The sequence below is a fragment of the Canis lupus genome, chromosome 38 (assembly GCF_003254725.2).
Source record: "Canis lupus dingo isolate Sandy chromosome 38, ASM325472v2, whole genome shotgun sequence".
Classification (NCBI taxonomy): Eukaryota; Metazoa; Chordata; class Mammalia; order Carnivora; family Canidae; genus Canis; species Canis lupus.
In genome coordinates this window covers 20,564,752-20,591,282 of record NC_064280.1, presented here as the reverse complement: position 1 = coordinate 20,591,282, position 26,531 = coordinate 20,564,752, and the positions used below count along the sequence as shown (strand labels likewise).

General features: G+C 46.1%; 1 protein-coding gene across 9 annotated transcripts; it reads left to right on the top strand.

Moving 5' to 3' along the window:
- The first annotated feature begins 2,590 nt into the window (after positions 1–2,590).
- On the top strand, positions 2,591–25,735 carry HSD17B7 (hydroxysteroid 17-beta dehydrogenase 7). Of its 9 annotated transcripts, XM_025420888.1 has the most exons (9): positions 2,591–2,704; positions 4,151–4,354; positions 7,726–7,818; positions 9,175–9,289; positions 13,326–13,520; positions 16,640–16,744; positions 17,480–17,536; positions 21,345–21,443; positions 24,206–25,735. In XM_025420888.1, the coding sequence occupies exons 1-9, from the start codon at positions 2,670–2,672 to the stop codon at positions 24,293–24,295; spliced, it is 993 nt and encodes a 330-aa protein (XP_025276673.1). In that variant the 5' UTR covers positions 2,591–2,669; the 3' UTR covers positions 24,296–25,735. The 9 variants fall into 9 exon arrangements, 5 of the variants coding, with proteins under 5 accessions (XP_025276673.1, XP_025276677.1, XP_048962886.1 ...); XM_049106928.1 differs by lacking the exon at positions 7,726–7,818 and having other exon boundaries at positions 2,626–2,704; XR_003125568.3 differs by lacking the exons at positions 16,640–16,744; positions 17,480–17,536; positions 21,345–21,443; positions 24,206–25,735 and adding an exon at positions 16,442–16,600 and having other exon boundaries at positions 2,602–2,704; positions 13,358–13,520.
- Positions 25,736–26,531: the final 796 nt, after the last annotated feature.

Genomic DNA, 26,531 nt, shown 5'->3' with positions numbered 1-26,531 from the left:
TTCAGCATTTACGGTAGAGGCATATTTATTTTATAAGGTAGTAAATAGTCAAAGGTGGAAGCGCTACATTTACTATTTTTTTTAAAGATTTATATATTTATTTATAAATAATAAGAGACACAGAGAGAGAGGCAGAGACACAGGCAGAGAGAAGCAGGCTTCCTGAAGGAGCACGATGTAGGACTCGATCCCGGGACTCTGGGATCACACCCTGAGCCGAAGGCAGGCTCTCAACCGCTGAGCCACCCAGGCGTCCCTACATTTACTATTCTGTTCAAGGGGCCAAGCGTTGCCAGGGATAAATGGGATCTTTGTGTACCAATTTTTTCTTCTTTTTCCAGGAAAACAGCCCAGGAACAGCATAAACTCAAGATGAGTAAGTTCAGGATGATGAAAGCCATACTTACCTATGAATACACTGTATATTATACAGTTACTGACTATCCTACGTGTGATAAAATATTTTTAAAATACAAAGTCCAATGACATCTGTTGCAACAGATTTCTGTTCTCCTGGTCTCTCTAGCACCCCTAGTGGTTCATCCCATCTCGTGAAGGTTGAAGGACCTTGAAAGGTCCAACCTGAATTAAAAGAGGGAAGCAAAGCCCAAGGTTTCCTCGCTTGGATTGGATGGACATCATGCTAGTAGGAGACTGCCGTTCTTGCTTTGGGCTCCCTGTAGTGGGTCCTACACTGGTTGTCATCCCAAGATCGTGGTGATTCTGACTCTCCAAGAGCCCAGGCCCTTCTCTGTCTTTATAGGAATGAGTTTTTCATAGAATAGCCCCACAATCTTATTCCTTTTATGTGTCACTTCTGAGCCCTAGAACATTTTAAAAGGAGCCTTTGGGTCTAGACTGTAAAGATTGGGGTTAATTTTATTCTAGAACTCCCAGAAAATATTGTTAAAGCGTGGTCTCTTTAGAATGGTGGAAAGTGTCATAAAGGTAGGAGCTGAGTTCCACCCAGATGACAATAAAGACATTTTAATGCTTTGGGAATCTAATATTCAAGTAACTGGATTTATTTTTTGAATACGATTTTATGGTATAAGATCACTACAGTAGTCAATATTGTTACTGGACAGAGAACCAGTTCTGAACTCAGGTTCGGCTGCTTACCTGTGGAAATCAACACTCGAGAGACAGGTGACAGTGAGAAAGCAGTTTGCTTTATTCAGGAAGCTGGCAACCCGGGATGATGGTGGACTAGATTCTCCAAAGACCATTTTCCCATCCAGGCAAAGGTAGAGGGTTTTAAAGGGGAAGGCATAGGAGGAGGGAGGGGTGGGCTGTACGGAGGAGAAGCTCCAGCCCAGGTGGTTAATTGAATGTTGCCATGACCCTGAACAGACCTGCCAGTATACACGGCAGCTGTTTTTGAATCTATGTAGTCAGATCTTATCTTCTGGGGAAGTTTGGTTCCCTTAAGGCCAGTGGTCTGCAGATTTCAAGGAAAGTAGGTTAGTTCTGCTGCAGACCAAGGGACTTAGGTCAGCAAGCAGGGAGCGCGTGAGCTAGAAGCAAGTTGGAGTGCTGTTACCATATCAAATTAATCAAGACCTCTATGATTTCAGAAGCCAGTGTAAATGCTCTCAGTCTCCCGTTGCTCAGGGCTCATTGCTGGGCATAAATAATTGAAACTCTGAAAGAGGCCATGAAGTAGATTAAAGTGTGTTCCCTAGAGTCGGGCACATGGTGCGTGGAGTTCAGGACACATACAGAAACCTAGAATAGGCCTTAGAAACGTCAATAGCAGTTTGGCTGAAGATCCTTTTACATGTTGAATCTAGTAATAATAATAATAATAATAATAATAATAATAATAATAATAAAAATGGGGCTTGTGCTTTGCATCCTTCCCTTTTTATTTCATTTTTCTAATAATCCATTGTTACCATAGTTTCCAAAAGTACCCATCTGGGATGGCTTGGAAAACCATAAGGGGCCCTTTACCACGGAGTTTGAGAAACACTGAAGTAGGAGCTTCCAGTACAGCGCCCATAATGTCCTATGAAGTTCTTGGACACTCTGATTCATGCCATGTTCCAAATTTTGAAAATTGGTAAATTCAAGCGTGATTCTACAGACACGTTTTACTGAAATCCATGTTCATTTCTCCAAAGGCGATTTTTTTTTTTTTTTTTTTTTAAAGAGAAAGAGCAGGTCTGGGGTCACCAGAAGCCGGCCCGTAAAGCGCTACAGCTCCCGTGTTCCTAGAGCCACGGTTCCAAAAAAGGAGTGGAAAACAAGGTCGACGATACCCAAACCGTTCGTTCCTAGGCCCAAGCCCTTCCCCCCAGGCCGAGGCGTTTGCAGGCGGAGACGCCCCGCGCGCCCCCGAGCCCCGCGCCCGCCGCAGGGAGCACCTGGACCGCGAGCCGCAGGTGCGGGAGGGGCGGCGCCCGGGGACACCTGCGCCCTCGGGCCGGACTCTCCGGATTGGCCCGGGCGCGGCCCCGCCCCTCGGCCTAGGTCACCCCACGCCGGCCCCGGCCCCCGGAGCGCAGCGCGGGCCGCGATTGGAGGGCCCAGCGCGGAGGCCGTGACGTCAGGGACCCGGCGGGCGCTGATTGGACGGCGGCGGCATCGTGGGCGTGGCCTCGGCGGGCGCCGGCCTCCGCTGCCCGGGAGGGAGGCGGAGACGGCGGCGGCGGCGGCGGGAGGCCATGCGGAAGGTGGTGTTGGTCACCGGGGCCAGCAGGTGAGGCGCCCTCGGCGGTCGGGGGCCCCAGGGGGCGGGGGTGTCGTTGCAAAAAGCCCGGAGCAGACCCCGCGACACATCTTAGTGACCCTTCGGGCCGCCTGGCTGGCCCAGGCCGTGACCCCGGGGTCCCCGGATCGAGTCCCGCATCGGGTTCCCTGCATGGAGCCTGCTTCTCCCTCTGTGTCCCTGCCTCTCTCTCTCTCTGTGTCTCTCATGCATAAATAAAAATCATAAAAAATAAAAATCACCCTCCACCTGATAAGACGTGGGAAGAGTGCAAATAACCCCTGCTGCCGCTTCCTAATTGTTCCGGGGCTGTCCCTGTGGACTCAGCCTCTTCTGTGAAGATCGCGGGCAGGATGACACCCATCAAACCATCAAACCATTCTGTTTGCATGCCTGTTGCAGGGGGAGGTCTTGAGGGATTAAGGCAGAGAGGATGGGTCCAGTGTCATCCCATCAGACGTGCCCTAGCCACACCCCCCTCAGCTGAGCCAGCGGCGCAGGCGCAGGTGTCTGTGAGTGTCCTCCCCTGGGTGCCCTGAACCCCCCACCTGGTGCTGCAGGAGCCCAAGGCCTGGAGGCAACTCAGAGCTGTTTTGGTGTGTTTCTTTGTTGTGCGGATATGGTGATGGATGCCATTGGATGTTCATCGTAAGGACCCACTCTGCTCAGGGAGGAGGAATAAACGTGCATGTATTTGGTGCTCTGCTGGGACGGCCCCGGCTTGGGGTGCAGCCCTGCCCAGCTGGTCTGCCTGGTGCCCTCAATCCCCATGCACTTGCAGATGCCCTTCCTGAAGTGGTTCATCTGTCTTTGACCTGTGCCCTGCCCGACCCCCCTTCCTAGGCGCCATCTCCTATTTCCTCTCCTTACCTGCTGCTTAATCAGTGGAGTCTTCAATTAGGAAGTGGCAGCAGGGGTTATTTGTCCTTACTGAGGGGGACCTGCCTCCTGCTGTGTTAGGTAAAGAGCCATCTGTTCCTTACTGGGATTGGCTCTTGCTCTTGCTCAGGATGGTGGCAGCGATGCCAACAGGTAGTAGAGCCCCTGCCCTTGAGCAACCCAGCAAACAGCCACCACGATGCTCTGTTCAGCTCTCGCTGGTGACAGACTGAATCACTCTCCCGAGTGTCCTAACAGGTACAAAATGAAAAGCGCCGGGTGGGTGCCCGCCGATGAAAAGACAGCTCTGCGCGCAGTGCGCTTTTTGCAAAATGAGAGAAACACAAACTGGACAGCATCCTGAGCACGTGACTGACTATTCAAGTTGGGGTGGGGGGGTTGTCCCTTCTTTTAAAAAAAACCTTTGAGTCTTTTTTCTCTGCCTGGGCCCTGCACTGGAGCCCACGTTGGCAGAGGTGGTTTTCCGAACCAGAGAGCAATGCCTCCGTTTGGCACTGTCGGCATTAATGCGTGTTCTTGTCTGAACTGTCCTGTCAGTGGCGTGGGCCTCGCGCTCTGCAAGCGGCTGCTGGAGGAGGACGACGAGCTGCACGTGTGTTTGGCATGCAGGAACGTGAGCAAAGCGGAAGCTGTCAGCGCTGATCTGCTGGCTTCTCACCCCGCCGCCGAGGTCAGCATCGTGCAGGTGGATGTCAGCAACCTGCAGTCGGTCATCCGGGCCTCCAGCGAGCTCAAGCAAAGGTAACACCTCTGGTTAGTGGCTTTTCTCGCCCGTGATCGCATGACACAGCAGTGGATAAGATCAGAAAGAGGAAAGCCTGAAAAGAAACAGGTGCAGTGTGAGAAGTTGTGCTCTAGAGTGACCTGTGGTGTCTCGGTAGCGCATTTTCACGCCCAGTCCTAGTCATGCTTATTTCATGAGGATTAATTTGAGTGCACCTTGATGTATGGCTAGTTGTGTGGACATTATGGTAACTCCTTTCTGAATATGGTTTTTGCATCTTTCCTCCATGTACAACTTTGCTAAGTAGGTTGGGCAGGTGCCTGAGAAGGTTGTAGGACGGGATATTGATCGGGTTGGACTTAGAACCCCCATCGGTACCCCGTTTCTTCAGAGATTTTTTCCCCCCCCCACAGGCCTGTAAAGATGTGTTTGCATATGCGTGGTAATCGGCGTGTAATAGGCATTTGAGAAATACTTGGCATCTGAAGGAATAGAGTCTTTAGATGTCTAACTCCCTAGAGAGTGTACACAGAATTGCATATAGGTGCACAATGCATTTTTTCCTGGGGAAAGAGGGCATAGTTTGTTTTTTTGTTTTTGTTTTTGTTTTTTTTTTAATTCTAGGGAGAATTTATGATCCAAAAAGCTCAAGAGCCCCGCACTAGTCCATACTCAGCCCCAAGGGTATGCAGAATAATTAATTTTCCAGCATTTTTGTAATTGAAGTCCTTAAGAAACAAGAACTGCTTTATTTTCTTGGACAGTAAAGTGAGGTTCAGTGAAAACAAGGCCTTTTTTTTAAAGGCATTTTCCTAAAGAATACAACTTCGTGTTTCATGTATGGGGGCTGCTAGCCCATTTGCATTTTCCTGTTCCAAATGTACAAGTTATAAAGCAAAGGTGGGGCCGGTTTTCTTCACCCCACTCTTCTAGTTTCAGCCTTAGCCTCTTGTGAAATGTCATTTCTCCTAGAATTTTCTGCCACATTATCTTTCTACAGAACTAAGGAGATTTTCTAGGTTTGATATCTCCTACTCTTCCACAAATATGAGTTCCCGAGTCTGTGAAGCTACACAGTAAATGTCCTTACTGAGGTAAAAACCCGAGAGTCAGGACAGAAGTCTTGAGCTCAACAGGCATTCCTTTGCCCAAACCTTCTCAGCCAGCCGGCTTTCTGTTTTGTATAGATTTAGTTATATTTCCTCATTTAGCAGAAAAGAACCTTCATCCTCAGTTAGGAATAGCCCATTCCAGGCCAACAGACACAGGAAGAAATGCTCAACATCACTCAGTATCGGGGAAGTACAAATCAGAACCATGATGAGAAACTACCTCACACCCGTCAGAATGGTTAAAATGAACAAGTCAGGAAACAACAGAAGTTAGCGAGGATGTGGAGAAAGGGCAACCCTCTCACGTTGCTGGTGGGGATGCAAGCTGGTGCAGCCGCTCTGGAAAACAGCATGGAGGTTCCTCAAAGAGTTGAAAGTAGGGCTACCCTGTGACCCAGCAATTACACTACTAGGAATTTACCCCAAAAGTACAAATGTAGTGACCCGAAGGGGCACCTGCACCCCAGTGCTCATAGCAGCAACGCCCACAGTAGCCAAACCATAAAAAAAAAAAAAATAAAAATAAATAAAAAAAAAAAAAAAAGAAAGAGCCCGGATGTCCATCGACAGATGAGTAGATGAAGAAGAGGTGGTATCTATACAAGGGAATATTACTCAGCCATCAGAAAGAATGAAATCTTGTCATTTGCCATGATGTGGATGGAACTAGAGGGTTCATGCTAAGTGAAATAAGTCAGTCAGAGAAAGACAATTCACTCGTATGTGGAATTGAAGAAACAAAACATGAACACAGGGAGGGGAAGGGAAGGAAAAATAAAATAGGATGAAAACAGAGAGGGAGATAAACCATAAGAGACTCTTAACTCTAGAAAAAAAAATGAGGGTGGCTGGAAGGGAAGTGGGTGAGGGGATGGGGTCACTGGGTGACAGGCACTAAGGAGGGCATGTGATGGGATGAGCCCTGGGTACTATATGCAACTGATGAATCACTAAATTCTACTCCTGAAGCTAATAATACACTATATGTTAACTAAATGAATTCAAAGAAAAGAATAGATGGGCCCGCATGACTTCATGGCGCTTACATGGATGGCCCAGTAGTACACATCAGCATTTTATTTTTTATTTTTTATTTTTTAAATTTTTTTAAAAGTCTCTCCTTTTACTTATTTATTTAGGTTTTATTTATTTATTCATGAGACATACAGAGAAAGAGACAGAGGCAGAGACACAGGCAGAGGGAGAAGCAGGCTCTATGCAGGGAGCCTTTTGCGGGACCCGATCCCGGGTCTCCAGGATCACGCCCTGGCTGAAGGCAGGCGCTAAACCGCTAAGCCACCCAGGGATCCCCCACATCAGCATTTTAAACAGAAAGTTTAGTAACTAGAGTCATTTGGCTGTTAATTACTTATAGGATGATCAAGAGATGTTTGCGTGCAATCTGTTTTGGTAACGTAGATGTATTTTAAGGTAACTGTGGCCCGTACGGTCTTGGGCGATGCAGAAGAGGGCATGGAGACAGTGTAATGCGTAGAATTGTAGGAGATCTTGTGAGTATTCACGGTGCCTGTATCACGAGGGCAGGCTTGGCCCTAGAGGAATACGCTACATTAAGGCTTATGGAGGTTTAAAAATGAAAAAGCTCTCACAAGTCTACACATCACTGTTCTCTCCATGACAGATGTCCTGTAGGGAGCTTTCCAGGAGCGCCTTCCCCCATTCAGCGTCTGTCATGTCATTGTCTTCCTGTGAGCTTTCTTCGTTTTGTGATTCCCGAGCACCTGGCTGTGAAGAGTGGAGGGTTTCCACTTGGCTCTGTTGTTGCCTTAGTAGATATGTTGACACTCAGCCTCCAGCACTGATGGATCAGATTGGGCGATCACGAATATTACATATATTTTACTTATCCCTAGGGAAGATGTGAATCTTAAGAAAAAAGTAGAAGACGTCCTAAGACCAGAAAGAGAGTGGGTTTAATGGACAGAGGGTTACGTAATTAGGTGTGCAGTGTCAATTGGGAGGACAAAGCTGGAAGGAGTATCCATCTGAGTAGACGTAACTTCAAAGCCCATTATAGCTCCCCAAATTATTTGAAGCCACTGTAAAAAAAAAAAAAATTCTCAAATATTTACCGTTTACTGTGGCTGGAGAAACCCCATTGAGAAAGAAGCGGTGTCAGCGGATGTGCCATGCATCCCCTTCAGCTGGCTGTGGCCACTATTTGGGTGCAGAGAGCATTTTTCCGTCCATCGTAGGGCTTCTTTATTCCAGTTGCTCTAGAGAAAAAGAACAATCTGGTCTTGTTTTCCTCACAGGTTTCAGAGATTAGACTACGTCTATCTGAACGCTGGGATCATGCCCAATCCACAGCTGAATATCAAAGCACTTTTCTGTGGCCTCTTTTCAAGGTAATGTCCATTTTCTAGATGAACTGAGTAGGAAGAGTCAGGTTTTGGTTTTGGTTTTGGGTGTTTTTTTTTTTTTTTTTTTTTTTTGCCTGGTTTTGCCCTCGGTAGGTTAAGTTGGGGGCTGAGGGCCGGGTGAGAAGAATAAGGACGGGAAGTGTTGCAGCCACGTCATGAAGGAAGAGCACCCATCTTTTGTGGAGAACGCTGCACGTCCTGGGCCTTAGGGTGCTCCAGGTCTCCGGGACATTCCAGGTGGCTCCATGCTGCAGAGGGTCCATTTTTGGTCTGCCTGGATGTGCCTCGTAGCAGGGTCATGTCAGGATTTGGCAGAGCTGTCGGTGAGATTGTCCAGGGTTGTCAGTACCCGGGACGGCTGCTTTGGAAGCGTCCCCTGGCGCTGTGGCAGGTGCTCTGCCCCGTAGCCTGGGAAATGCGCCGAAGGAAAGGCCTCCCTGGGAGAGTCTCAGTACGCGGTAGCACAGACGTGCTTCTGAAAGGTCTGGCCACGACCCACAGTAAGAACTGAATCTAGGGGCGCCTGGGGGCTCCGTCGGCTGGGCGTCCGCCTTCGGCTCAGGTCATGATCCCGGGGTCCTGGGATGGAGCCCCACATCCAGTTCTCTGCTTGGCGCCGAGGCTGCTTCTCCCTCCCCTTCTGCCTCTCCCCCTGCTTCCGCGTCTCTCTCTCTCTGCCAAATAAATAAGATCTTTAAAAATAAAAGAACTAAATCTTACTCTGTGACTTAGTAAACTTACAGGTAGATATTCTCACTCTTCCTGCATGCTCCTTCCTACGTTGCTACTTTTGTTTTACTTCTCTTCCGTCACACACACACACACACACACCCAGGTCTTGACCTACTAAATTGATCTCACAGCAAATCACCGTGTTAATCCACTCGGTGCTTTAAGAATTCCCAGTAAAAAAAACCAACCTGTGTAGCTTTGGCAGTTACCCAACAGCTTGTGCAGGGGAAGACTTTTGCTCCTTGGCATGGCTCTTTTTCCCCCAGAGAGGTTCATCTGCGACATGACATGGAAAAAAGTGAGAAGAGTTTCAGCAGCAGTTTTTTTGAGCCAGGGTCCTATTGGTAGTCTGACTTCTAACGTGAATACTTCTCTGAATCGGGGCCAGGGGAGCAGGGCGGGTGGGGGGTAGGAGGTGGGGAAGGAAGCATTTTTGCATGGTATTTATAGATTCACAATAACACAATCTGAGAAATGGGTATTTTTATTCTTGATATTATAGGATCAAGGAAAATGTGGTTTTGGGGCAGGGGAGAGCAGCAGGGACTATTTTTCAGTATCTTCAGTTAAAGAAGCTTTTCAAAGGCATGCAATTGTCTTCTGTTTCAGAAAAGTGATTCATATGTTCTCCACAGCTGAAGGATTGCTGACCCAGGAAGACAAAGTCACTGCCGATGGCCTCCAGGAGGTCTTTGAAACCAACGTCTTTGGCCACTTTATTCTGGTAAAGAGACTTGGGGCCCAATTCGCTCACTCTAGTGCTCTAACCCTAAAGGCTTGTGTGGCCTCGTCCTGGGCCTGTTTGCTCAGCTCGTTAGCTTATGGCTAGCGTTGGATGCTTGAGTATTTGGATTGAATGATCCCTGCACTCTATGAAAACATTGCTTCGCTAAAGCAGTGTATCGATGTATATATATGTTTTTTCTGTTTTTTTTTTTTTTTCTTTTGACATCAACTCTAGAGGGCAGAGACAGAGTGAGAAGGAAACACAAGCGCCTTCAGAAACAGCGTGCAGAACTGTGAGAAAGTACGGGTCCTGCTCTGAACGGCCTTTGAAACTGGGCTGGGTGCCAGATAGGATGGGGTGGTGGGCAAGCCATTGTTAAACAGCAAATTTGTAATTAGTCTTTTATCATTATGTTGGTTTCTGATGCTTCGGCATCGGTACCATGTGTTACAGTTCCAGGCGTACAGGTACACGTAAACAAGAGCTGTGTAGTTTGTCTGGCTTGTTCCGTGTTCTTGCCTCATGTGTAACCCAGAGGACAGCCTTAATACCTAGATTAAGTAATGCCCGGCTTTGTTGCTGGTTGCCTAGAATTGCTCGGTGTTGGAGGATCAGCTCCTGTTGCCGGGTTGGCCTGCACAGAACCCGCATTTCTGACGCCTCTGTATTCACCAGCACTCTTCTCCACTGTCAGCTTAATTTCCCTTAACGTTGGAACTCTTTGAGTACTTGCCCGTATTTAGAGTAAATGAAGATAGAGGCAGATGTTGGAATATTATGGATCCATGAGAAGAAATGAGGTAAACGTTTTGCACTTAAATGCGATGGCCTCTTGTGGTTTTTTTTTTTAATTTTTTTTATTTTATATTTTGTTGATATATTCATGAGAGACAGAGAGAGAGAGGCAGAGGGAGAGGGAGAAGCAGGTTCCATGCAGGGAGCCTGATGTGGGACTCAATCTGGGGACCATGGGATCATGCCCTGAGCCGAAGGCAGATGCTCAACCACTGAGCCCCCAGGTCTCCCGGCCTCTCGCGTTTTATCGTGAAGAAGGAATGGCAGGGTGCAGCATGTATAGTGTGATCTCATTTGTAGAAACAGAAGAAGATACATGTTTACATAGAGTATATAAACGTACATAACATTTCTAGAATGATACGGATGAAATTGGGAGCACTGGTTGCCTTGAACTGGGGCGCCAGTTCATGGTGGGGGGGCTTCATGTTTCATTCTATAACCTTTCATGCTATTGATTTAACACAATACGGTGTCACTTTTTCAATGACAAAAGTCAATTAAAATGTAAAGTCAGAATGGGATTCAGTTCTTGCCTTTCTTTATACCTTTACACAGATCCATTATCTACTTTTTCCTTTATCTTTTTAATATAATACTCGTTCTTTGCCTTCTCTTTGAATTATTAAATTAGTTGGCAATAAAAGAAGATAATTATTACTAGTCTGTTAATTTTATGATAAATCTAGTTTCTAAAAATTAATGTTCAGGAGATCAGGTATTTGGGTCATCTGGGTTGGGGGAATGGCAGTGGTGGCCATGGGGACAATGGTCACAGGTGTCCCGATGACGTGACCTGTCCATGTGTATCCTGGTATTGGTAGGCATATCGGCAAGGTTTTTTTTTTTTAAAGATTTTATTTATTTATTCATGAGAGACACAGAGAGAGAAAGAGGGAAGCAGAGACACAGGCAGAGGGAGAAGCAGGCTCCATGCAGGGAGCCCGATATGGGACTCGATTCTGGGACTCCAGGATCACGCCCTGGGCTAAAGGCAGACACTTAACCACTGAGCCACCCAGGTGTCCCTCGGCAAGGGTTTTGGAAGTGATTTATCAAGTAAAATAATCAGAAGGCGTAGAGCACTTCCCACTCTCTTCAGGTTCGATTTAACAATCTTACCACTTCTCCTGGAATACAAACTTGGATTCTGGGTTCCGGTGTAAATGCGTTGTGCAAATGGATCATCCATCCCCAGTTTGATTATAGGTGACGTGACCAAACCTTTAGGGTTGTTACAAAGAGTGGAGGTAATTTCTCTGGAGTCCCGAGCACAGTGTAGTGTTAACTGTCCAGGAACCAGTTAAACTGATTTCATCCTGACTGCATTTGACTTATCTGTTCATTGCAAATGGGGCGCGCATCTGGAAGCTTTTCTACGTTTTTCTCTAATACGGTTTTTGTTATAGAATAGTTTCAGATTTGCAGATTCGTTGCAGAGCTAGTGCAGAATTCCTATGGCCCACCCCCTGCTGCCCGGCCCAGTTTTCTCTGCTACTAACCTCTTACATTATTGGGATACATTTGTCGCAATCTGAGAACCAATAGTGATGCCTTATTATTAACCAAAACTCCAAACTTGATCCAGATTTCTTCAGTTTTGCCTAATGTCCTTTGTCACGTCCAGGATCCCCTCTTGGGTACCACAGTACATGTAGTGGCTGTCTCCTTGGGCTCACCTTGGTTGTGACAGTTTCTCAGATTTCCTTGTTTTTGATGACCTTGACAGTTTTTCGAGGGTCCCTGCTGAGGTATGTTGTAGGCTCTGCCTCAGTTGGGATTTGTCCGAGGTTTTCCTCGTTGTTAGACTTGAGTACTGTGTCTGCGGGAGGAGGACCACAGAGGTGAAGTCCCATTCTCATCACATCGCATCAAGGGCATCATCAGCTGTTGCTGTGACTTGTGGGTATTGATGTTCTCTTTGATCATCTGACTCGAGGGAGTGTTTGTCAGGTTTTTCATTATAAAGTCTCTTTTTTTTTGGTTTTCTCTCCCTTTCCATATTGCATTCTCTGGAGGAGACTTCTATGTGTACCTCGTACTGAAGGGTTTGTGTTTGACGCCCCGAAGGTTTCATTAGCTACATGAATTGTTTGGAATTTCTCTGCAAGAGAGATTGTCTGTTCTCCATCTGATGCTCCATTCAGTCATTTCTTGGTCAAGTATACCTCAGTAAAGCTGCAAAAATCACTTATCATCTTCCCATGGGCTTGTGGATATGTATTTTCTACTTGGAGCTGGAAATACTACTTTATTGGGGCACCTGCATGGCTCAGTGGTTGTGGACAGAGTCTGCCTTTGGCTCAGGTCACCATCCCAGGGTTCTGGAATTGAGTCTCACGTAGGACTCCCTGCATGGAGCCTGCTTCTCCCTCTGCCTGTGTCTCTGCCTCTCTCTGTGTGTCTCTTACAAATAAGTAAACAAAATCTTTTTAAAAACAAAAGGATGGGGGAAATACTACTTATTTTCGTTCCCCAGTTATTTGAGTTTAGGCCATTGAGGGCTCTTTCTGTTGGATCCTGCATCTCTCTGGTATAGCCTCATCCGCATGGTTTTCTTTTTGAGCATGTTCTTTCTGGCATTACAAGATGGTTCAGACTCATCAGATTTATTTCCTAGAATCAGCCATTTCCCTAAGGAGATCTGGTGCTGCTTTTTTTTTAGATTTATTTATTTTAGAGAGAGACAGAGAGCTTGAGCAGGAGGAGGAAGAGAGGGAGAGGGAGAGAATCCTCAAGCAGACTCTCCACTGCTGTGGAGCCTGACGTGGGGCTCCATCCCAGGACCCTGAGATCATGACCTGAGCTGAAATCAAGAGTTGGACGCTCAACCAACTGAGCCACCAGGTGTCCCAAAATCTGGTTCTTCTTACTGGACAATGGTATTAAAAACCAAGATCTGGGTGCTTGTTGCTATTGATGGATCAGTAGATTCTAAGCTAACAGAGCAGAGAGATAAACATGCAGGGTCATCCATGTATATGTAAGTGCCTATAAATATCTTTATATGCATCCATCTTTATGAAGCTAAACATCGGTTCCAGATGTCTCTAACTCTAACTCATCTCACGTGGGTCGTTCCAGCCTCCTTTCACACGTCCAGAGTAGCCCCGTCAGTGATGACATACCGGTTTGCTTCCAGGGTACACGGACAATGGTTTCACAGCTGATACCTGTACTCCTCCAGTAGATTTTGATCTTTTTTTTTTTTTTTTTTCCTTTTTTTAATCTCATTCAGATTCAGGAACTGGAACCTCTTCTCTGTCACAGGGACAGTCCCTCCCAGCTCATCTGGACATCGTCTCGCAATGCAAGGAAATCTAATTTCCACCTTGAGGACATCCAGCACAGCAGAGGCCAGGAGCCTTACAGCTCCTCCAAATATGCAGTTGACCTGCTGAGTGTGGCGCTGAACCGGAACTTCAACCCACGGGTGAGGCCTGTCCCGGTGATGGGAATGGCAGGGCAGTGGTTTCCCAGCTATGGTTGACTTCCTAGTAATGGGGTTGGCTTTCCATGAACTGTCATCATTTAGAAGACGCAGTATCGTTTCTTGAGCAGGATTGCTCTGAGGACAAGATAAGATGTGAATAAGATTGGCAGTTGGTGTGCCTAAAAGTTTTGGGGCAGAGATAATTAGCTCCTGACCTTTTAGGTACGTGTGGTTTCGTTTGCCCTTCCGTACCTCTTCACGAGCTATAATTTATGAACAGAACGACATTATTGATGATGGCAGTACTTACTGGGTCTGAGATACTGTACTCCTTCCCTGTGTACGTCACTCAGTGCCCCTCCTGTCACAGCGAGGCTAGGCCTGAGTGTTCCCAGTTTCATGTGAGGACACCACAGTCGGGTGACATGAGGTACCCAGAGGTCACACGGCTGTTTAGTGGTCAAGCTCAGACTTGAGCCCGGGCTGTCTGACTGTCAGACGTTTCCCACTAAGCTGTGCCATGTCCTAGTGTTTATCACGTCAGGTGCTAGAGGACCATCAGGAGTAGCCAAGCCTCCTGGGTAGTGGTGATCTTTGGTGAGACTCCACAGGCCTGTCTGTGCAGACTCCAACTTTTGGGACTGTTTCTATGGAGAAGGTGGCCTTTGGCAGTTATGTGGGCTCCCTGTGGCCCCTGGGGTCTGGAGCTTACAGTAGCTGCCCTGGATACCTCTCCTGCTCAGGTCCAAAACCTTAACTGAAAATCTCTAGTTTTTCTCGGGGCATTTTCCTTGGTTTTCTTTGACTCTGCTATTTGAGGGTGGGACTGGGGAGAAATTTAATCCTGCTAATACTTACAGAATGCTTACCATCTTCAGGGCTTCGGGCCAGGCTTGGGGTTGGGGAGAAAGGAGAAATAAAAAGATGACCGAGAAGCTGTCTGCCCTTGCGGGACCTTCTCTGGTGATGCTTTGGACACAGTCACAATCCTGGCGTATCCGGGAATGGATCCCCTATCAGATTAGAACAAAATCTCCTGGAAACATGCCTCTTAGAAAGGAGGGTGGTCTAAGAGTAGAAGCTGAGAGTATCTCCCAGAACTGGATTTGAATCCTTAGACAAATTGTATCTTCTCCCAACGCCTCAGGTTCCTCATCTGAAAAATAGGGATGAAAATAGTGCCTGTCTCACAGGTCTGTTGGGAGGGTTGAATGAGGGGGGTGGTGTGGAGCACTCCCAGGAGCTAGAGGTCTCAGAATGTGTGTGCGTGTGTGTGATGTGATTGTACATGTGCTGTCTGCATGTGTGTAGGCGTCATGTGTGTATGGAAGGCATGTGGTCTGTGCACGAGTGTGCATGAGCTTGTGTGTGTTTATGTCGGCTATCATCATCATCATCATTATTATTACTGTCATTGTTATTATTTGAGTTCAGTGTGTTTGTCCAGTTGTTAGCTTCCTTCTGAGGTTTCTTGAGATATTTAAAAAGTTGTCACAACTGCTTGTTCTCTGGAAGCTCTCTTGTGGGCACAAGGTCAGGGTGGATTAGCTTCTCTTTTTATAAAATGCTTTGGGACTTTACTCAAGTTTTGTTGTCAAGTAAGCTTCGGGATTTCATCTTTTACAAGAAGGGAGATTTAGCAAATGGTGCTGTCTCCTAAAATCTGTGTGATTGGTTTTCAGCCCACAGCTTTTCCTCCTTGGCTCTTAGGAAGAGAGACTTAAAAGTAGTAGAAATAAGAGTTAAAATAGTCAATAGCTACGTAAGGTAAAATGTAGTAAAAATTGGGGCACACCTGGGTGGCTCAGTGGTTGAACATCTGCCTGTGGCCCAGGGTGTGATCCTGGGGTACTGGGATCGAGTCCCACGTCGGGCTCCCTGCATGGAGCCTGCTTCTCCCTCTGCCTGTGTCTCTGCCTCTTTCTCTCTGTGTCTCTCGTGAATAAATAAAATCTTTAAAAAAAAAAAAAGAAAAAGTGAAAATCTAACTAAATAAACTAGTACAACAAATCCCAGTGGTCCAAGGATTAGTAAAGCCCACACAGGGCCCTTCCTGGTAACACACGCTCTGTGGTAGTTGGGCCCTCTTTCTAGGGCAGATCTTTCTAAAATGACAAGTCCTGGGCCAAGGACCTGATGTAGAGCTCTTCAGTTGGGGTGGGGGTCCTTGTGGAACCACACGCAGCCCTTCATTCACCTCTCGTGTCAGGAGCTCCCACCTCAAGCTACAGCGTGGGTCTAATGAACTGCAGGGAGACAGACAGAGACTTTAGGTCTAGCTGTCGTATTTACTAGATCAGAAACTTCTTGAAGGCAGAGACTGTACTGTATATGTATTTTTTTTTTTTAAAGATTTATTTTAGAGAGAGAGCAGCAGGGAGGGGCAGAAGGAGAGAGAGAGTCTTTTTTTTTTTTTTTTTTTAAGATTTTATTTATTTATTCATGACAGACACAGAGAGAGAAAGAGAGAGACAGAGACACAGGCAGAGGGAGAAGCAGGCTCCATGCAGGGAGCCCGATGTGGGACTCAATCCTGGGACTCCAGGATCATGCCCTGGACCGAAGGCAGGTGCTAAACCGCTGGGCCACCCGGGCTGCCTGAGAGAGAGTCTTAAGCAGACTCCCCGCTGAGCACGGAGCCCAACGCAGGGCTCAATCTCCTGACCCTGAGATCGTGACCTGAGCCGAAACCAGGAGCTTGGATGCTCAACTGCCTGCGACCCAGATGCCCCCGTATATGTCCTTTTTTTTTTTCTTAAGTGCTTACTATGATTCATAAACCGTTCTTAAATTAAGCCAATACATGGGAAACTCCAGTGACCGGATCCTACTTTTCTCTTCCAGCTTCAAGCTCGGTCATTCTGTGTACTGTGAGTTTCTTGAGAACAGAGATCTTGTCTTACTAATTTTTGCATCCTCAGCGCTTCTCATAGTGAGTCCTCCGTGCGTGACTCTCTCACCGAGTGGCTCGCGCAGCTTGGGGCAGCCCAGAGCATCTGTGCTTCGTGCCCTGGCGTCCTGGCTCATCTGCACGCCCTCTTTACTCACACGCGTCCTGGTGGCCTGGCTCAGTACACACTGAGTTTGAGTCCTCTTCTTGGTCCTCTCCGTGCTGCCAGGGTCTGTACTCCAGCGTGGTGTGCCCGGGTACGATGGTGACCAACATGACCTACGGGATTCTCCCTCCCTTGGTGTGGACGCTGCTGCTGCCAATCATATGGCTGGTGAGTGTGAACGCTCCGTTCTTGGTTTGCTTCCGCTCTTCCGCGTGCGGCCAACGTGACACGCTTGAGGGTTGGGAACGGATTTAAGAAATTGAACCAGAAGGTGGCAGAGTTTCATTTCATTTGAGGTTTTTGAAGTTCCTCAGTCCAGTCACCCCTGCTTCGCACTCCCTGGGGCCCTGCTGCCTCACCACCTGCACACCCGCTTCTCTTTACAGGGATGTGCCTTTGATCATGCACTGTAGCTCCCGAGGGTACCAGGATGACATCATTTTTAGAAACCTGCATCAAGGGATATTAAACTGGGTGTCTCTGAGCTTTCAGAGTGGTCATATGCATTAAAAGTTCCCCAGAAGGGGATGGTTGAGCACGGTATGACCACAGAACCGTGTTTTTGCTCGTTTGTTAATGTTTTGAGTGTCTTGCAGGACCAGTGTTCCTCCAGCACACGTTAGAAAATGCCCCTCATAGGAGACATTTCTCTCTTGCAGAGCTCTGGAAAAAATTGTCCCTCCATTATGGCAGGTATAGGAAAAAAATGAGAAGGAAATATGCCTCCCTGTTAAAAATGGTTGACTCGGAGCGACAGAGATTGTGAGATTTCTTTTTTAGACTTCTTTATTTTTTAGTACTTAAGAAATGTTCTATGACAAGAAATGAATGTCTTCTTTTAATGTCGCTTTTGTGACTGTTCTAAATCACCACAAAAAATGACTGTTCGTTTCTTTTCCTCAGCTTCGCTTTTTTGCAAATGCTTTCACTTTGACGCCGTACAATGGAACAGAAGCCCTGGTACGTTACTAGAGTTGCAGTTGCCTGTACGCTTGCCTAGCAGGTATAAATTTCAGTTCGCCGGTAGTGGAAACCCTCTCAACAGAAAAGAGAAGCTCTGTGAATGATCAAGGTCCTGCTTTGGACTAAGGGGGACCATAAGACTGAGTGTAGAGTATGAGGAGTCAAATTTCAAAGTGTAGTGTCTACCATAGCACTGGGGAGCATGGTCGTAGGGACAGCACTTCTGCAGAAGCAAGATCCACCAGCAGCTCGAGGGCAAAGCAGCGGAACACCACAGGGGCAGGCAAAGCAAGATGGTGGCCGGGCCAGCGGTTCCCATGGAGAAGGTGCACCTTGCAGGCCAAGAGTACAGGTGACACCATCCAACTCCATTTCCTTTTATATGAAGATTCTCTTTCCTCTGTTTAAATATTAGAGAATCGAGTGTTAACTTTATTTGAAAATCAGTGCACTTCCTTAAAATCACACATGGCAAATGGATTACATGTGTTTCCCCATCAATGGCAGATATTACTCATTACACAAATGATGCCTTTGATGATTCATCAACTCAAGGCCCCAAAGGCACCTTCTGCTAATGGATCAGAAACGTCCCTCAAGATGAAGCTCATTTGTCCCCTGTCACTGTAGTGCTTATACGTAGTAGATTCTTGAATCTTGGCTGAATTGAAATTAGCTAAGGAGGGGCAGCCCTGGTGGCGCAGCGATTTGGCACCACCTGCAGCCTGGGTGTGATCCTGGAGACCCGGGATCAAGTCCCGCATCGGGCTCCCTGCATGGAGCCTGCTTCTCCCTCTGCCTGTGTCTCTGCCTCTCTGTGTGTCTATGAATAAATAAATAAAAAATCTTTTAAAAAAAATGAAATTAGCTAAGGAAAACACTGAGGGATTTGGTTTGCACTCTTGTTTTGGTAAATGTTGCAGAAATAAATGCGTTTTGTTGTAAGAACACAGATTGTCAAGTACTTTTAAACCAATTTTAATTAGTCACTGTATTTGTCAAAGCACTAGAAGTAGTATGTGATCCTTTAGAGATAATGAAAATCAAATGTGGAGGTCAAGTATATATTGAGTATCAGTGATACGAGGAATACTTAGGAGACAAAATCCCCAGGTACTAAGGAGCTTAGGGTCATATTTTGAAAAAAAAAGAAAAGAATGTAGGAGACAGGCAAGAAAATAAAACATTCTGTCATCAGGTGGTGAGTAGTTAGACTGTTCAGAGAGGATGATCACAGGAAGCTGGGATGGTGGGCACAGGCTTTGCTTCACTAAGTAGGGCTTGATCTGGGCTCTGAAGGATGCATTGATCTGGATAGGACAGCATGACCCGTGTCACAATTTAAAATTTTGTGACTTTGCTGTAATTTTCTATAATATGGATGGATGCCTCCGATTGCCAAGTAGTAATGATCGTAGATGCTGGTGGATGTGGATGGATGAGGATTTGGGCCTAGTGCATGTGTCGTAAGAATCTCTGCAGTCCTCACGGGAGTTTCATCTCCGTACGTGAGCTAACCTGGAGTGGCCAAAAGCCAGTGGTTCAGAGTGTGGGCTCTACAATTCTGCTGATTCTGTTCAAATCCCACTTCTCCAGGTTCTAGCTATGGATCCGGGGACACGTTTTTTTTGTTTTGTTTTGTTTTGTTTTTACTCATTTAAGCCTTTTATCATCTGTAAAACAGGAATTCTAGGCATAAACGAGAGGAAGCTTACTGTAAAGGATTCTTCGTATTTCAGCATTCAAGATATTTAAGAAAACTCTCTTAATGAAAACAGTATAGTGCTGGCATGTGACTTGGCTGATGAGGGAGTAGACTAGAAGGTTCGGGACAGGCCTGCGGCATGCAGGGACCTGGCAAATGATGGTGCCTGTATTCTAGATTAGTGGGGGAGAGGGATTATCTGGCAAATGTTGCCAAAAAATAGAACAGGATCTTTTCTTCATCCCTCACACTCAAAATTCTAGATAAATTAAAAGATTTACACCCAAAAGTCAAAAAACATGACTAGAAGGAAATAGGGGAATATGTTTTAATAGTTTTAAGAGTGTGGGGGCTTAGCTACTCTTAGAACTGTAAGAAAAAAAGATGGAACTTTTTTTCAAGATTTTACTTATTTATTAGAGAGAGAGAGGCAGCATGAGTGGCAGTGGGTAGGGATAGAGGGAGAGGGAGAAGCAGACTCCCCACTTAGCAGGGAGCCTGACACAGGGCTCGATCCCAAAACCCTGAGGTCATGACTTGAGCTGAAGGCAGATGCTTGATTGACTGAGCCACCCAGACACCCGTGAACTTTTCGATTAAATTAAAATAATCCCATTTCACGTGACCAAAATCCTCACTATAAATATGCTCCAAAGACTAACCAAATTGTGGAGGAAAAATAGCTGCCATTCGTATCATAGGAAAGGGCTAATTTTCATACTAACGAGTATGGAGGAGCTTCAGCAAATCAAGAGAAATGACCATCTGTTGGCACGGTGGGCAAAGGGTATGAAGAGAGTCTTTAAACTGTGTTGGTCACGGCAAAGGTGCTCCGTCTTACTCAGGCAAATCACAACTGTAACGAAAGATTGTTTTCCACCTCTGATTAGCAGCCACTAGAAAGTTCGGTATTGCACCCACCTGGCGGGGCCGTCAGGAGTGGACATGCCCCCGCACTGCTAGGGAAGGTGGACTGACGCAGCCTGTATCCAGGACTGTTTGGCAGGATCTTTCAAAATAATTCGCGCCCAGCCTCCTCACCCAGCGATTCCATCTTTGGTATTTATCTTACCGACGTACTCAGGTTCTATGAGCCGGCGTATTCATCCTTCGGTGCAGTGTGGCTTGTAATAGCAAAGACTGGAAACAACATATACGTCCGTCATTTGGAAATTGATTTTTTTTTTAAAGATTTTATTTATTTATTCATGATAGACATAGAGAGAGAGAGAGGCAGAGACACAGGCAGAGGGAGAAGCAGGCTCCATGCACCGGGAGCCCGACGTGGGATTCGATCCTGGGACTCCAGGATTGCACCCCGGACCAAAGGAAGGCGCCAAACCGCTGCGCCACCCAGGGATCCCCTGGAAATTGATTTCATAAATGACGGTCCAGCCACGAGATGGAATACTGGGCTGCTTTAAATAAAAAAGAACAGAACAGCTCTCTACTGGTCTGAACATCTCTCGAAAGGGCTTGTTGTTCAAGTGAAAGATGCTGAGTCTGGAATAGTATGTATATTTTGCTTCCACTTGAGTTAAGAGAAAAGGCTATCTATGTTTTTAAACAAATAGATTTTCTTTGGAAGAACATGTAAGATACTAGCAAGAGTGCTTGGTTCCAGAGAGGGGTGGCTGGAAAATTTGGGAGGGTAGGGAGACTCACTTACTACCATGTACATCTTGTGAACGATGCACATGCTCGTGCTTATCTATTAAGAAAATGAAAATGAATAGTACAAGTTTTAACCTGTACTTCCTGTGGCATGGGCTGAGTATCAACCTTGAAAAAGCTATCTATACGCGTGAACTTTAATTTGGAGATTAAGGGAAGAGACAGCTAAAATATGAGGCTTTTTTTTTTTTTTTTTAGCTTTAAATAAATTTTCAAAGGATGCTATTAAGCAAGTTGCCCTCCTTTCTTCCTTCAGATTATGTTAGTGGTTCATGAGGACGTCACAGCTGATGATACCCAAGAGAATTTTTAGAGTTTGTTTAGAGCTTGGTAAAATGCTTATTATAGATCACCCCCCACTCTCCCTGGCTTCACTCATCTTGGGCAGAAGAAGAAAAAAATCATTGACATCCTCTTCCTTTCTAGGTATGGCTTTTCCACCAAAAGCCGGAGTCTCTAAATCCTCTGACCAAATACCTGAGTGCCACCACTGGCTTTGGAAGCAATTATGTAGCGACCCAGAAGGTAAATGTGTTTACACTGCTGCACGGAGGACGCTTGCTGCTTGGCTGCTGAACTGGTCCCCACAGCTTCCCTCTCTGGTCGCTGCGTCCAGCTGACCTGCTTTCGTTCTCTGCTCTGTCCTGCCTCTGAGTCTTGCATGTCTTCTTCCGTCCACCTGAATGGCTCTTACCCTTCTTCTTCCTTTTTTTTTCCTAACGATTTTATTTATGTGTTTTTTTGTGTGTGAGAGAGAGAGACAACAAGCATGAGCTGGGGGAAGGAAGCAGAGAGGGAGGGAGAATCAGGCTCCCTGCTGAGCAGGGGGCCGGACGTGGGGCTCGATCCCAGGACCCCGGGATCATGACCTGAGCTGAAGGCAGACGCTCAACCAACAGAGCCACCCAGGTGCCCACCCTTCTTTCAACTGATAGATTTCTGCTTATGCTTAAGACCTCAGCTTGTACCCCAGCTTCTGTGACCTGTTAGACCAGGTTAGGTGCCTCCATCACAGGCTTTCTTGGCATCTCGTACCTCTTCTGTGTAGGATTCCTTCCACGTCGGACTCCTGTGTCCAAATATAAGCTCTGTGAGGAGGAGGATTAAACCCCCTTCCCAAGCAGGTTGCCTCCCATGTGGTAGGTGCACAATAAACGCGTTGCAAGGTGGATGGAATATAAAGTGTCTTTCTGAGGGAAGCTACCTTCCCCTCGAATGTTCAGTTCTGCTTGTGACGATTATTAGCTTTGATAGATTGGACTTTTCACGAGGCAGGGCATGAAGTACGGGGAAATAAAGGCCTTGATGCTGTGGATTTTAGCCTCTGGATAGTCTTCTAAAAACAAGTCAAACATGGAATTACATACAAGAAAAAGAAAATTTATTTTGAACTTATAAAACTGTTTTTGCTGTATTTTTGTCAGGAGTAGGGTTTATTTCAGCCTCCTGTTTTCCGCTGCCTAGTTTATGTGGGAGGCGTGGGCCTAAAATAAAACTAGATTGCGACAAATAATTTTTCTCCGCGATGTCAAATAATTGGCAGTGATCAGGTCTGTGTCAGGAGCTGAGGTCTGAAGGGAACCGTGCTCTTGCTCCCGCAACGTCTCTTTACTAAAAATGAACCTGTGAACCTCCAGTGTTTTCCAAAATATGTTCTGTGGGATTCTGGTTCCTTGAGAAGATTTGCAAAAAGCTGTTTGTCGGCCAAGGAAGTTTGAGAAAAGCTTCATATTGTGTTCCCCATTTGCAGAGACCTCCACTGAGCACACTCGCCCAGGGAAGGCTCCGAGAAGGTGCCGGAGTTCACCTGTGTGTGTCTGCAGTGTCCCATCCTGCTCTTTCTCACTTTTTCTCGACTACATGACTTTTTATTTTTTCCTTCATGTTTTATGTAGCACTTAATAAAATCCCAAAGAACACACCTTGGGCTACTCTGTTGTAAATTAATAAACTTCCTTTTAAGAAGGGCCTCAGAGTTTGTTTGAACAGACTGTTAATCTCAAGGGCATGACTTGTTTATCAATGGTGAGAAAACGCTTCATTTTACAAACCAAAATATTAGCATTTTATGGAAATGCGTTGAAAGTTTGCTTTAAAAACGTTGATCAATTTGGGGGGTTAGCTTTCTCCTCTGTTCAGAGCGGGGGTTGCATGAGATCGCTCTTGCCTCTTCCAGTTCCCATATGGAAAACTCTGATGAGATTTATGTTGAATGTAAAAGTTACTTCCAAAATGTTAAAAAAGTTTTCATTTTTAGCCTGTCAGCTTTGTGCAGAAAGAGCCTCTGTGTTGACCTGAAAGGAGATGTTGCTTTATTTTATAGGGGCTGAAAGTTTGCTTTTACATAGAGTGTATCAATTAAAATTAAATTTTCTAGGGGCGCCTGGGGGCTCAGTTGGTTGAGTGTCTATCTTTGGCTCAGGTCATGATCTCGGGGTCCTGGGATCGAGCCCCACATCGGGCTCGCTGCTCAGCAAAGAGCCTGCTTCTCCCTCTGCCTCTGTTGCTCCCCCAGCTCATGCTCATGTGCGTGCTCTCTCTGTCTGAAGTAAACAAATAAATAAAAATAAAATTGGGTTTTCTACGTGGGACAGAAGAGTGTGAACTAATAGATTAAACAGGATGGAAACTCAGGTCTCTCGCACGTAAAAGCAGTTTTGGAGAGAGGTAGCCTTGGGCGGGTTGGGCAGCTCCCCAGATTGTCAGGACCCAGGGTCCTTCAGCCACCCTCTGCCATTCCTGGGGTATGACCCTCATTCTTACGGCTCAAGAGAGCCAGGGGAAGAAGGGGAAAGGGAGGTGCTGATGCCTTTACAGGAGACTTGTGGGCAATACCACCCACTTCCACTCAGCTCTCATGGCCAGGGCACAGCTGCGAGGCACCCAGTAGCTTCCGTGGAGCCTGGCAATGTAAGTGAGCTCTCACCTGGAGGCCAGTGAGCCCAGCTACAGCTGGGGTGCTTGATGAAAGAAGATGGACATTAGGTGGATGTCAGTTAAATTCCAAAAACCCTTGGCTGGTGTCTCCTGTGACTGGATACACAAGAGTTAGGGGAGAAAGCAAAACCAGGTCTTTCACTCTTGCTGTGTGAGGGCGGCAACGGTAGGTTTGCTGAGGGCTGGAGCTTGGGACACGTCCTCAGAGTCAGGAACCCCAGCCCCGACCTACCAGCCCTGTTCTTTTCTCCCCCGTTCTCTTATGTATGTCGAATGCCTTCCTTTTACGCAGATGCCATTCATATTATTTTTCCTTTTTGCTTATATCCCTATCTTTGCCTCTTTTCCAGATGGACCTAGATGAAGACACTGCTGAAAAATTTTACCAAAACTTACTGGAACTGGAAAAGCGTGTTAGGGTCACCATTCAAAAAACATAATCAGAGCTGACGATGACAGTGTCTGAAATCTGAAACATCGCACACCTGCTGTGCTTTCTGGGTTTTTGTGGAGTTGGATGATGTGCATTTGTGGTAGACAGTGAGCTATAATTGTCTCTTTTCCTTCCTGTCAGGATTATCTCTAGGATTACGGGTGCATCTGTATATAAACAGGAGAAAAAGATCGATAAGTAAAATACGACTTAGAGGTTCTCCAGAATGGTGTCACATCAGAGTTGTGCTAGAGTCACCCGACCAAGTGTGTGCTTATTGGTTCTGACAACTGGATCCCAAGCTCCACCTCAGGTAGAGGTGACCCAGGCACTCACTGGTCCTCCTTTTGGCCTGGCCCCTCTCTGAGTGGTAATCTGAGCTTTGTTCCTTTTTTTTATGGACAGTTTTCTTAGGTCTTATACCTTATTTCTTCCTCCACGGGGTGTTTCTAAAAATCCTCAGATTGTGGGGTGTCTGAATAACTCTGTTAGGCGTCCGACTCTTGATTTCCACTCAGGTCATGATCTCACGGTTGTGAAATCGAGCCCTGAGTCAGGCTTTGTGCTCTGTGCAGGGTCTACTTGGGATTCTCTCTCTCTGCCCCTCCCCCTGCTCACGTGTACTCTCACTCTCTTTCTCTCAAATAAATAAATAGAATCTTTAAAAATCCTGAGATTGTTAGACTCCTAACAGACCTAATACAGATATCCATGTAGTTCATCACAGGAACAGAAGAATATATATGTTTGGGATACTGGAATTTTTTCTTATTTTGAAAGTATCTTTCATTGATGTTGAGGTAGTCAGTGTTAATATTGGGCTTGACCTTTAACACCATTTGCAAATGTGTTCATTGCTGACCAACCTGTTTTTCATGATTGTATTTTAATGTATGCAAACTTGCAGGAAAAACTATTTACTCACATTGTTTCAAGGAAGTTTTCCAATCGAATAATTGCTGGCGGGATATCTGCTGGTATCAGTAGTGGTCGGAGGTGGTTAAGACTTAGTTTGTATGATATGAAGACAGGATGCTAAAATGCCTGAATGTTTTTAACCCTAAATATAACCACTATGCCCAGAATATAAGAAAGTGGGCGAAATCTTGAACGATTTAATAAAAGTCAAAAGTTGCATAGAAATACAGTTTCTATACATATTCTGTATGAGTTTCTGGTTATAGTTTCTCAAATTTTGTTGCTAAAGATATTTTTAATAAAGTTGAGCATTCCGTATGTGCAAACGGGCGGTGAGGTTGGGGAGCTGAGAGCAGCTCCAGGTTGTGCTCTTGCGATCACTCACCCTGCAGGTTTGCGAGAAGCACTTTACTGTGAATCCCAGGCTTCTCCTCTGTAAAGTGGAGTCCTTCTCTTTCTGCTCCTGGGTGTGGAGGAACATTAAATGCAATAATACGTGTGAATGAATAAAGAGCATTTTTGAGAATGATGCCAACACGGTTTTTATTAGAGATGGGTAAACCAGAATGTCATGGTTCAGGTGGCGCAGCAGAAGGTGCTGAGTGACGACAGTTGTCCCCTCTGAGAGCTGGCTGGGTTTTCTGAATGCTGAGGAGGCAGAGAAGATCCAGGGAAGCAGGAAGGCACCGGGAGGAGCGTGGGCTCTGGGACGACGGGCTCTGTCTGGGACAGCGAGGACACTGGGTCAGATTTGGGTCCAGTCATTAACTCGATGACTTAGGGAAAACTACTTCAATTTATACTTTCATTGAGTCACCGAAAATATTGCTACCAATGCTTACTTTGAAGAATTGTGAGATTGTGTCCTAGTAGACGGTCGGTCGGTGCAAACTGTTACTTATTTCTGTTCTATGATAAGTGCCCAAAAGGAGACTTAGAGCATGAACTCAGTCCCCGTCTCATGCTATTATGATGTTGGTTAGTGCTCTACATATTTTCTGAGCCATTTTATCAAATTTCCTTGAAATGGAGAACAAATCACAGCCCCCCCTCAAGTACATACCCCAAGTGGCATACCTCAGCAGTTGGTTCTTGTCATTAAATTATCCCAGATTTCACTGTTTTTGTACCTGAACTTAGATACTAGGTTGAAGATTCAATTATTAAGAAGGGCTCCAGGAGATGCCTGATTTTTTTCCCTTAAAAATGGCTAACCAGATTTCTTTGGACTGGTGCATTTATTCTGATTTCCATGATGGATTTAGCTTAAGTCATTCATTCATTCTGCAGATACGTATCAGGCCTTGGCTTTATGCACTGTTGGG